This window comes from Sceloporus undulatus, chromosome 1, assembly GCF_019175285.1.
Source record: "Sceloporus undulatus isolate JIND9_A2432 ecotype Alabama chromosome 1, SceUnd_v1.1, whole genome shotgun sequence".
In the NCBI taxonomy this organism is placed as follows: Eukaryota; Metazoa; Chordata; class Lepidosauria; order Squamata; family Phrynosomatidae; genus Sceloporus; species Sceloporus undulatus.
In genome coordinates this window covers 122802588-122815201 of record NC_056522.1, presented here as the reverse complement: position 1 = coordinate 122815201, position 12614 = coordinate 122802588, and the positions used below count along the sequence as shown (strand labels likewise).

At 43.3% G+C, this 12614-nt stretch overlaps 1 protein-coding gene across 10 annotated transcripts in view; it reads left to right on the top strand.

The window, feature by feature from the left end:
- ANKRD6 (ankyrin repeat domain 6) overlaps positions 1–12614 on the top strand; it is a 118164-nt gene extending 105550 nt beyond the window's left edge. For all 10 annotated transcript variants that reach the window (XM_042466457.1, XM_042466472.1, XM_042466509.1 and 7 more), the window contains 7 exons: positions 2462–2566; positions 2869–3006; positions 4098–4274; positions 5814–5966; positions 7020–7133; positions 8554–8881; positions 9628–12614. In XM_042466457.1, the coding sequence (XP_042322391.1) occupies positions 2462–2566; positions 2869–3006; positions 4098–4274; positions 5814–5966; positions 7020–7133; positions 8554–8881; positions 9628–10202 (1590 nt within the window). In that variant the 3' untranslated portion in view covers positions 10203–12614. The remainder of the gene's footprint in view (positions 1–2461; positions 2567–2868; positions 3007–4097; positions 4275–5813; positions 5967–7019; positions 7134–8553; positions 8882–9627) is intronic.

The following is a 12614-nucleotide window of genomic DNA, read 5'->3' as shown; positions in this document are numbered from 1 at the left end:
ATCCATTAAAATTACAGACAATAAAATCTAAAAACAATAATAGAATAGCGGTGGGCAGAGTCTTCACTTGTATATGTCTGTGGGGGGATCTTTACGTGGCTGGGTTCTATTCTGGGAAGGCCTGCCGGAAGAGATCCGTCTTGACAGCTTTCTTGAAGCTCTCTAGGTTGGTAATTTGACGGATCTCATCCGGCAGGCCATTCCATAAAGTGGGAGCGATCGCGGAAAAGGTCCTCTGGCAGGTCACCATCAATCTGATCTTTGTGGACTGCAAAAAATTCCTCCCAGAGGATCTGAGTGCACAGGACAGATTATACGGAAGGAGGCGATCCCTTAAATAGGTTGGGCCCAAGCCATGGAGGGCTTTAAAGGTAATGACCAACACCTTGTACTGTGCCTGGAAACGAATAGGCAGCCAGTGGAGTGATTTCAATATTGGTGTAATATGGTCACTCCTAGTTGTTCCTGTAATCAATCTGGCTGCCATATTCTGTACCAGTTTAAGTTTCCGGACTAGGCACAAGGGTAGCCCCATGTAGAGCGCATTGCAAAACTCAAGTCTTGAGGTTACCAGTGCGTGTACTGTATTACAGTTTGGAGGTCACCCGGCTCCAGGAAAGGGCGCAGCTGACGTATCAGCTGGAGCTGAGAACAGGCACTCTTGACCATTGCATTCACAAATATCTCACATACAAACTGAGTTGGGGAAATGTTTGTTCCTTATGTTGTCAAAATTTATGTCTTGTTATGGGGTTGGACCCAGACACAGTCTGAATACATCCCTTGAAACCAATAGAGTGTAGGTTTGGTGTGGCAACCTAATCTTAAATCTAACCATGACAACTTAATCTAAATAAATTAATTTAATTATAACTAAGTCTGCTTCTAATGTTCACATTCTAACATGAATAGAAACTGTGTGTGTGTTTAAGCAGAGAGTAGTGGGAGTTTTTGTTGCATAATCTTTGTGCAGCTACTTCAAACATTGTTATTCTCCATTCATTATAAATATTTCCTGTACTGCTGCTGCCTTTTAGGAACCAGCAGATATTTTTAAACTTCCCATGGTATCATTGGACTAAGATGACTGATCAAAATGAGTAGGATCCAAACTTTTGTCTAGAGCAGGGGTAGGCAACCTTTTTGGGCCGGGGGCCGGGTTGCTGTCTCTCAGGCAACTGGGGGGCCGAAGCTGGGGGTGGAGCTTTCACCCTCCGGGGTGGGGCCAGGGGGGGGGAGTTCAACCTCCGGGGGCCAGCCTCCCCATCTTTGCAGGCCCCCAACGGGGCCCCAGCCCTGTCAAAGGCGGCAAAAAAACCTCTTGGAGGACCCCAGTGACGGCCGGTGCCCTGGAGGCCCGCTGGCCCAGCCGCTGGAGCCGCGGTTGGAGGGCGCCACCGACTCTCAGGCCTCCAGGAGGCCCGCTGCCGAGCCTCGAACGGGCTGCGCGCGGCATTGGGCTTCCAGGGCCGTGCCGCCGCCGGAGCCTTGGAGGGCACGCGATGGCATCGGGCTCCAGGGCCCAATGCCATCGCCGAGGGCCTGTCGAACAGGGCTCCGACAGCTTCAGCGGGCCTTCAGAGGCCCGATGCGGCCGTCGGAAGCCCTCTGAGGGCCAGCGAGGGCATCGGGCCTCCAGGGTCCATGCCGTCCCGGGGGGGCCCTCGAACAGGGCTCCGACGGCTTCAGCGGGCCTTCCAGAGCCCGATGCGGCGTCGGAGCCCTCTTTGAGGGTGCCAGCGCCGGCATCGGGCCTCCAGGGGCCCGCATTCCCTTGCCGGGGCCTTCGACAGGCTCCGATGGCTTCAGCGGGCTCAGAGGCCCATCGGCCGTCGGAGCCCTCTTTGAGGCCAGCGATGGCATCGGGCCTCCAGGAGGCCCAGTGTCATCGCCGGGGACTTCGAACAGGGCTCCGATGGCTTCAGCGGGCTCCAGAGGCCCGATGCAGCCGTCAGAGCCCTCTTTGAAGGCGGCAGCGATGGCATCGAGCCTCCCGGAGGCCCGATGCGGCCGTCAGAGCCCTATTCGAGGGCGGCCGCGGCGGCATCGGGCCTCCTGGAGGCCGAACTCTCGCGCGACCTTGTTTGAGGTTGCGCGAGACGTCGCCTCTGGGTGCTGCCATTTTTCGCCCAAAATGGCGCCAAACTCTCGTGCGACCTCAAAGAAGGTCGCGCAAGAGTTCGGCGCCATTTTGGGCGAAAAATTGTGGTGCCCATCGCGGCTTTTTGCCGCTATGGGCGCCGTTATTTTTTCGTGCGGCGGCGGCGGCAACCACCCCCGGGGGCCACAATGAAGGCCTCCGGGGGCTGGATACGGCCCACGGGCCGGAGGTTGCCAACCCCTGGTCTAGAGCTATTTAAACCAATACGAAGTAATTACAATTGACTGTCATCCCATTACTTTTGATGACTGTGTCTGAGTCCAGCCCTAAGATATTAATTGGAAACATTGCCATATCCAGATCTCACGCTTTAATCGTGGAAGAAGCTTGAGGAAGAAGAGGGAGAGACTCAAAGAAGAAAGACGTGCTCAATCTGTACCAAGAGATGAAGTGGTACAAAGCAAGGTAAAGCCAGCTTTGTATATTTAGAAGGCAAAGAATGTGTGGACTGAGTGCTGTAAAGCCCTTGACCTCTTGAAAGTATTTGAATTTACTGTGGGAATGTTGTTTCCTATGTCACTTGCTCTAAGAACCTCAAGCAAGAGATTTGTACCCTTGAATGCCACTTGAATGATGCTTTTTCAGTTGCCCTTGGCTGTTCTACATTTTGGATTCATGTAGTTTCATGCTCAGGGACAAGTGAAAAAAGAGAGCAAAGATGTGGGCCCACTCCATCTTTGCTTGTGCGTTCTTTTATTTGGAAACAGGGCAGTGCTTCTGGTGCTGATGACACTCACAGCAGTGATCTAGCTCCCCAAGGGAGAGGTGACTTGAAAGATGAAGCCCAACAACCTTTGTCTGAACTCAGAGGGAGGAAGAGTAAGAAGAAACCACCAAGAGAAAAGGTACCATAAAATGAAGTATGGTAGAGAGGACAGTTTTATTTCTGGCAGGTCTCACTTCCCTTTCTCGATAGCATAGACTTTTCATCAGTGCCTACTTTTTTGGCCTTTGTGGGGGATGCTGAGGGCTACAGGTTTAGCAGGTGGTCACAGAAAGCCTAGAATCAAGATTGTTGTTGTATGCCTTCAAGTCGTTTGATTTATGGTGACCCTGAGGCAACTCTATCTTGGGGTTTTCTTGGCAAGTTTCTTCAGAGGGAGTTTGCCATTGCTATCCCCTGGGGTTGAGAGAGTTTGACTTACCCAAGGTCACCTGTTGGGTTTCCATGGTTGACCTGGGATTTGAATCCTGGTCTCCAGAATCCTAGTCCAATGTTGAAACCTCTACACCATGGTGGCTCTGATAGCATCAAGATTAGTTTCTGTTCATTTTCTACTATGAGTTGAAATCAGTATCAATAGTCATTTGGGGTGTGTATTTAACAGATATTAAACACAGGCTTTTTGATAAAACATAGATACTTCAGAAAGTAAATAGTTGTGAATAGAAATAAAGCCATCAAATTGGTTTGCGTTTATTAAAATTAAAATTAATTAAAGTACTGTGGCCATTTTTAACAAGTGTAGAAGTTGGCTGACAATAAATAAAAACAATAGGAGAAATAACATGCTACCCATTATGCCTGAATACTTCTGATAATTTTTAATAAGTTATATAAAAGACAAAATATTCATTATCCTTTTTGCTATTGCTTTGGCATAGAAATTATCTGAGATTCTGCCTAAATGTTAGGAAGAACTTCCCAATGGTAAAAACTGTTTGACAGTGAAAAGGACTACTTTGGAAGTTGGACACTCTTTTGTTGGAGGTTTTTAAACAGAAATTGCATGATCATCTTTCAGGGACACTTTACCTCTGGATTCTTCCATTGGCATCAGATTAAAGCAGATGGTCCTTAGGTTCCTTTCCAGCTTTATAGTTCTGTATTTCTGTGAATCACCTTAGAGAGGTATACCTGGTCATGACGGATTTGTAAAAATGAGCATTTTATATGGCAATTAGACACAATGTTGTTGTTGTTGTTTTAAATCAGGTTTCAGCACTCTCTGACCCCACATCACCAGCTGACCAGCAGATGCCTCCTGGCCCACAGCAGAACTTGCCAAAGCGCAGGAGCAAGCACCGTTGCTCATCTCCGCCACCCCCCCATAAGTTCAGAGCATATCAGTTGTATACACTTTACCGTGGAAAGGATGGGAAAATAATGCAGGTAACTGAGTAGTCTCCCAGGATTAATATGAATATGCATTTCCAGATGCTAAATAAATAAAATAGGAAGGGGTTTTCAGGAAGCTATGCATATTTTAGATTTAATTATTTTTATATGTGCTTTTGGAAAATGGTGTAATGTATAATCATGTGGGCGTATCCTCTTTGTTGAATGATTTGAATTTTTGTATTTATCTATGGTTACCAGGACAGTGTAGACAAAAGCTTAAATCCAGTTGTTAGTTCCAGTTGGAGGACCCACTTAATGAATACATTTTTGCATTGAGAGTGAATGTGTGTTTGTGTATAAATAATTTTTAATAGAGGTGGGGAAACCATTTGAAATATGAGTTTCACATGAGAGGTTTTTCATCTCTACTTGTATAGAATCATAGGGCCATCCAGTCCAACCCCATTCTGCCATGCAGGAAATCACAATCAAAGCATCCCCAGCAGATGGCCATCCAGCCTCTGCTTGAAGACCTCCAAGGAAGGAGACTCCACTACATTCTGAGGGAGTTTGTTCCACTGTCGAACAGCCCTTACTGTCAGGAAGTTCCTCCTAATGTTGAGGTGGAATCTCTTTTCCTGCAGTTTGCATCCATTGCTCCGGGTCCTAGTCTCTGGAGCAGCAGAAAACAAGCTTGCTCCCTCCTCAATATGACATCCCTTCAAAAATTTAAACAGGGCTATCATATCACCTCTTAGCCTTCTCTTTTCCAGGCTAAACATCCCCAGCTCCTTAACTCGTTCCTCATAGGACATGGTTTCCAGATCCTTCAGCATTTTAGTATAGATTGGAATTAAATTTTTATTGATTAACTGATAACGTTTTTCCATGTGTGTATTGCCAAAGGAAAATGTGTGTGTGTGTGTTTGAATGGTGAGTCTATGGTGAGACTGTGCTGCTTTAAGCCCAATTTTCTAGCAGTTTATGAGTCAAGGTGTTTGTTTACGTTATTGGCTGTAGTCTGGTTTCTTCAAAACAGTTTGCCCCCTCCAGAATCTCTTGGCTTCCCTTAGAATTAATTGTGTCTTCTGGAAGTCTTCAGGAGTGGCTGTTTCCTGGGCTGTTTAACATTTTAAAAATAACAATTTTTCAATTGGACTTCTGGACACTTCCAGTTCTTTCTTTCCTCTTTTTGCACTTTGGGTACTCGTTAAGATCCCTAGAATATCCCAAGGGTAGCACCACCTGGAATCCTGTTCAAGCATTATGCAAGCATAAATTCTGGTCTATGCCAGCAGTTGTACTTCTTATGCACTTGTGTTAGGTAGTATCCAGTATGCAAGCAGTTCAGTGATCTGACTTAAAGGCCAACCCAGCATATTGGCATGACTCTATTCTCTCCCTGTACATTTGTGAAACTTTACCTCTGCTGACACTGAATGGGATTTCAGCCAAAATCTGTGTGTATGTTATTTTCTTCCTGTGGGTCCTAAGCAGTGCTATTTGCTGTGAGCTGCCTTGGCTTTACTCTTAGCAAGAGTTAATGTTAACACAAAGGGCCATGTTACTGTAGTTCTTCATTTCTTCTAGGCTCCAATAAATGGATGTCGTTGTGAACCACTGATAAATAAAGTAGAGAACCAGCTGGCAGCTGCCGTGGAAGAAATAAAAGCTGAGTTTGTGACAGTACAGGATAAGATGAATACCAAACTAGGACAGATGGAAAATAAAACACAACATCAGGTAAGTAAGCAGTCCCAGGACCAAGTGTTTCTGAAAATGTCAGGAGCACCATTAGAACACTTGCAGGGTGAACGAGATGGTCTCCTTCATGAGGAAGCAGCTTGAAACGTTTCACTTTCCAAGCTGTTCAGCATGGTGCAGTTGCCATATAGAACAGCTGCAGTATAGAAACAGTTTCCTGCAGCTGCTTCATGTGGTGAGCATGATTTGAAGGCCAGCCTTGCTTACTTTACAAGGGTCTGTTATTGCAAAATAGACCTTGGAAAGAATTGCAGAGGGGGTAGCAGAGTGGTGAGAGAAAGCAGGATTTCTACCAAAATCCTCCTTGGTCACTGAAAATAAATTGGTAGATTATGACTGAAATCCTGCTGGTGACTCACTGTCTTTTACACTGGCATAAACACTTTCTCAAATAATGTATAGCAGCTACAGTGAGAATTGTAGTTTTACAAGGTTTTTAGCCTTCTCTGCCAAAGAGTGCTGATGCCTCACAAAACTACAAATCCCAACATTCTGTAGGATGGAGCCATGGCAGTTAAAGTGGTATCAAAATGCATTCTTTCTACTGTGTGAATGCACCCTTAATCTGGGAAAATTCATGAAAACTTATTGCAGACCAGCAGCCAATAGCTCATAGACTGGCACTAACAATCGCTTTGAATAGCACTGCTCTAGATCATGGATGAGGAATATGTGGTTCTCCAGAGGTAGATGCACTATATTTCCCATAGTCACTGAATGCTACCCAAAGTAGTCTTGTGCTGATGGGTTCTGGACTCTTAACAGAATTCAGAGGGCCACATGTTCTTCATACCGGCTCTAGTCACATACCAGCAACTGACTATAATAATTAGTACTGTATCTTTTTGTTAAATATTGAAATGAATGTTTTTATTTATGTTGTTTCACAGATAGCTTTTTAAGATTTTTTTTTTGACTCTCATTTGTACAGTTAGCAAAGTCAATCTAGGAAAAGTTTGTTAAGTAACAAGATTTAATAAGTTAATTCATGCACTGATTTAATTTCTGCTGAACCTTTATTTTCCATCCCAGCTCCGCGTTTTAGACAAATTAATGGCAGAGAGGCTGTCAGCAGAAAGAACAGAGTGCCTTCATCGTCTTCAGGAGCACACAGAGCTGGAAAGAGCTGAAGGGGAGAAACGCCAGGTAAAAAAGAAAACAAACATAGTTGACTATGTGACTGGATGACCAACATTAATGTTAAAATGCAAAGGAAAGACAGGATGCTTATCGGAGGGGGGGGCGACATATTTTTGGAAAAGAGATTCTAGTAATGTGGAAAATTATTTTGTGCATTCAAAGCCTCATTGGATAGTTGACGATATGGCAATTAAGCACATTTCTTTTTAGTAGTTCTTCAAGATTCATTGTCTGCTTGCTATTGAAAACCTATTTCCAAAGAATCTGTATCCCAAACATTGTGATAAAATAAAGAACCCCCTTTTTATTTGATGTTTGTGTCATTCTTTTTGACTGCATTTCAGTTAGATAACATCTGAACTCCCACAAGGTCAGCAAAAAATATTTTCAGAAAGCATTTTTAAATTTTTATTTTTTTCCACAATTGAAAAATAACAACAGCTATTTTACTTAGATAATTCCCAGCTGAGAAACAAATGTTGTGACTCATATAGTGGTGTGGTTACAGTAGTAGAATAGACTGGGGCAATGTAGGGTTGTAATCACCCTGCAGAATTAAAGCAGTTTGACACCACTTTAACTACTATGACTGTCAGACAGAATCCTTGGATTTGTAGTTTGGTGAGGCACAAGAGTGCTCTGACTGACCAGGCTCAATACTTCTCCAAACTACAAATCCCAGAATTCCACAGGATGGAATCATGACAGTTAAACTGATCTTGAACTGCTTTAATTCTGCAGTGTGGCTGCATCCTAGGTTCTGATCTAAATTTTGCAGCAAAGCTTACTCAATGATCTTGGACTCAGAGGCTGGAAAAATTATTTTGGGGGACAACAACATCCAGAATCACATAGTAGGTGCTGGGAGATGTAGTCTGAAAAATAACTTTTTCAAGCTGTGCTCTGGAAATTATTCTGTCATCTTGGAAGGCTGAAGTACAGATGTGCTTGGTAACAATAATCCTGCTTGGAAACCTCTGATGTTTTTATGCACTGAATATAATAACATTCATATTACAACAGTGTCACATTTCACTTTATTTATAGTTGGTCCAATATACAGTAATGGCTCTGTCTCAGGATTCAGTGTATAGAAGCAGTTATACAGAAGATTTATATCTATTATGGAATCTGTTGTGGTTAGAAATAGCTGAGTGCCACAAATCAGGAAGTAATTGCTATCTGCCAGGCTAATACAAATACAAACATTTGGTTTCAGGGTATAAGGGTAAAATTCATTTCTCTTACTTACTCATAAAGAAAAGATGCCTTCTACTGAGGATGTAATTTTAAGTGGGCCATCTAGGACATAATGTCTATTGAACTCAGTAGGATTTTCTTCTGTGGAAATGTGTTTAATATGAGGATGCAGTCAAGCAATGGGGAGTTGAAACCCCTCAGATTTGTTTGTGGATTTTTCTTACAGGTATCTTTGGTGGGGGAACTGAAGGCTTGGTGTCTGTTAAAAATTCAGAATCTGGAACTGAAGATTTCTGGAGATTCTAGATCTTCAAGACCAAAATCAACTCTGTCTACCTGCGAGTCACTCACTGAGACTTTGGATACAGAAAACCTTCATAGTACAAAGGACTGCAAAACTAGCCAAACTCCCTTGCAGTCAGATGGATCACAGCAACATTCTTGCCTTGCTCTTCAGAACAGTTTGTCTGAAGACACTGGAAGGAGCAGAGTGCCAGTGACAGAGCAGGGCTTTGGGAAGCAATATTTTGTTGTTCAGCAATCCAGCACCTCAGGTATTTTGTTCTGTTTTTGCTAGCAGTTTCCAGAGGGCTGGCTATGTTAGTCTGTGGCAGCAGAACCAACATGAGAGTCATGTAGCACAGAGCAAAATTGTCAATTAAATTCCAGCTGCACCTTTTTCTTTTGGATCATGGGTGGCATACGTTCCACCTCCCCCATCACAAAAGTCCTATTTGTGACAGCCTATTAAAACATAAAAGCCTTCACTTGATGTGGCCCTTATCCAATGATCAGCTTTTATGTGTGAACTAGCTTTCTGTCCTCCTTCCTCTTCCTCCTTTATCTAGTATTTATTTTTATACCCCACCTCTTTCCCCAAATTGAGACTCAAAGCAGCTTAAAATTTAAAAAAAAAGAACAATACAAATGAGAACATATGAAAAGTGAATAATAAAATGGAATTAAATTATTCTGAATATTAAAGTGATTTAAACCTATGCTTAAAAAATGCAATTAAAAAGATAAAAAAACCCAATTTAAAGCTTTAGTTGAAAACAATACAGCAACCTGAGTCTGTTTTTTAAATAAATATTCTGTTTTAAAAGCCTGTTCAGATAAAAAGGTATTTGCTTACCAGCAGAAAAAAAGCAAGAAGGGACCGTCCATTCTGGCCTCTGTGGGGAGTTCCAGAGTCTAAGAGAAGCTACCAAAAAGGCCCTATGATGGTATATGCTTTATTCATATTACTGTGTGTAAAAAGAAATGTCCATAATTGTTGTTCATACTTTCTTATTTACAGGAACAGAACAACAGTTAGTTGGTGCTGCCCCAACTCCTTCTGGAGCTTCGCCACGAGTTGTCCGGCCTAAGGACAAAACAAGTTTAAGCAGATTGCAACAAGAACTGCCACCATCAGAATACTCAGGTTCCAAATTAAGGCATGTCAAGGTACAAACTGTTCAACAGGCCTCTGCTGACTTTGCAAAGTCAGAGTCACAAGCTGGCTGCTTGGTAGATAAAGGGACTCAAACAAAGAAGGGCAACAGAAGTGGCCAGTTGAAGCACAGAGCCCACCAACATGGAGGGACTCACCTTGCGCAGCCCTTGCCAACACAGCCTCCACCAACCTCCGTCTCTGGAGGGAATGAGCCCAGCCCAAAGCTTGCAGGCACCTCTCAGGCCCTGGAAATCACCCAGTACTTCTTTGAGGCTGTATCCAGTCAGATGGAGAAGTGGTATGAAAGGAAGATCGAAGAAGCTCGGAGCCAAGCTGATCAGAAAGCCCAAGAAGATAAAGCTGCCCTCAAAGAACATATAAAAAGTTTAGAAGAAGAACTGTATAAGCTAAGGACTAAAGTGCAGAAAGAAAAATAGTCTTGGTTCTTGCTCCTGCAAAGATACTGGATGGACTGCTATTTTCACGAACAGCAATTAAGCTAATGGGGTGAGGGTGGAATGGGGAGGGATGAGAGGAGAGCCTGCAAGCTATACTATGCTTCTTGGGTCTGTAGCCTTCCCACAGTGTATTTGTGCCACAAATGCAAATAATCTAGATCTCTTTTTTTCAAATTAGCACTTCTTTTTCTTCTTGGTGGGGAGGACTTCATCCTCATCCCTTTCCTGGGGAAAAAAAGCACGGGCTGGAATTCACTTGGGCAGTAATGAATGTGCTACCACTGTGGTTACATATATATGCAGTGACTTCCAGCCCCAATCCCCACTTACTGGGCAGCAGGCGCTGTGATCAGTGGGGGTTGTTCCCCTATTGCATGGCAAGCAGTGACTGATGTTCCCACCCTTTCCTGTGAGCAGTCTCTGTTGTGATAGGGAAAAGTTTCTTCTCACACCAGAGATTGCAGTTTCTTCTCACACTAGAGATTGCTTGCACAAATGGAAATCTACTGTAAGTCTTCTGCTTCCTGATTGCAAGGGAACAGACCCGCATCAATTGCAGCAACTGCTGCCTGGTAAATACAGATTGGGAAGATTTTCGAGGTTCCTAGGGAATATGTAGGGATCGTGAATACCAAACAGTCACAAATTCATAACTCTAGATTACATATTCATAACTGTCCAAGTGAATTGTAGCAGTGTTTAGTTTATCCTCCTATAGCATGCCAATTGTGATAGCAATTCTGTGTAGAATGTGCTTGCGTGAACCTTCTACTGCTCATGATAGTTCTAAGGATGAGCAATATCCCTTTCCTCCCAACTAATGCCTGTGCCATTTCATAACTATTTTGAAGTTTTATTTTATCTATACCTTATTTTTTAAAATAAAAATAAAAAGCTGTGCATTCTCTTGTTAGGCCACTTAAACTCTGAAGTGCTCACCTATCCTCCTGAAAGTTAAGAGTAAGTGGCCAACATTAGCTAGACTACCTCTTCCTTCTGTCCAAGACTGCACTGCCATTTTATGAATGCTTTGTGTTCCCCTGCCTTAATCCCTCTAGCGCCATATAGGTGTGGAAGCTGGCTCTCTGCACATACCCTTGACTATAATGGGCTGGAGCAGGGAATATGTGGTTCCTCGCCTCCATCCAGCAGCTTGTGCTGTCTATGCATAGGTCTGTCAAATCACAATCATATTGATTGGCTCTTCAGGAGACTGGTAACGGGGCAGGGGGAGCTTGAATCCATCCTTTCCTACAATTGACTTAAGGTATAAATACCATGGTTGGCATCTTCCACTGCAGTTACGGATCTGTAATTGCTCCATATTGAACTATGCTACACATTCATGATGTGGCATTATTGCCAAAATCATTAATGCCCCCTGAATCCTACCATAAATTCTAGGGAGCTTCTCTGAGTGATGGACATATGTGGCATGGTCAAATGGGGTGTTTCAAAATGATGTGGCCGGCTCCCTCTCACCCCCAAGCTGTACGTGGGTTCTAGGGAGCTTCTCTGAGCATGGTCAAATGGGGGTGATACAGCCAGCCGCCTCTCATCCTACATAGTACTGTAGCTCAGGGGCAAGAGGGAACAGGTTGCATTATTCTGGAGTGGCCCGCTCAACCATGCTACTTCAATTGCCCAGAGATGTTTCCTGGAGTTTAAGATAGGACTTGGGAGTTGGTTCCTTAAGTCATTTGTAGCTATGTTTACATAACTACACATGTAGAATCTCAGCCCATGACTTGAAATTACAATGGTCAGTTGATGGTCTGTGGGCTAGATCTGGCCCCCAAAGCACTCCTATATCAACCTCAAAACCCTTACCAAAATTTTGTTGAAGACATCATAGCAGGTTTCCAGTTTTATTGTAAAGGGAAATAATAAAATGTTTTCCACCTGTAAGACTGTTCCCCCCGCTTTAATTGTGTCTCTTTTGTTTTTTTAATACATAAATGTGCCTGTTTGTATCTGTGCCTGAGCTTGATAACTGTGAAACAGATACTGTCAAAATAAAAGAAACGGTTTCAAGGCAGTCTCAACTGTTGGGAGAGAAGTGAAATTGGCCACCTCTGCCTAGAATAAATTTTATCTTCACTGTATTTCCCCCCTATGGGTTTTAAGATTTTAGCAAAGTCTGTCCTGGAACCTGCTTCAAGAATGTCATACATAGTGTAATAGAATGCCCTTAATAGAATGAGATGCCTAGCTCTTCAAAACACAACTGGCATTCAGCCTTTTATTTTAAAATAGATTTTCCTATTGTATTTTTATGAGGGTCTTGAGTGTTGTGGTATGTAAAATATTTGGGGTTTGTGTGTGTGTGTGTGTGTGTGTTCTTAAAAAATTAAAATGATTCCACTGCATCAACTGTGGATAAATCTAGAA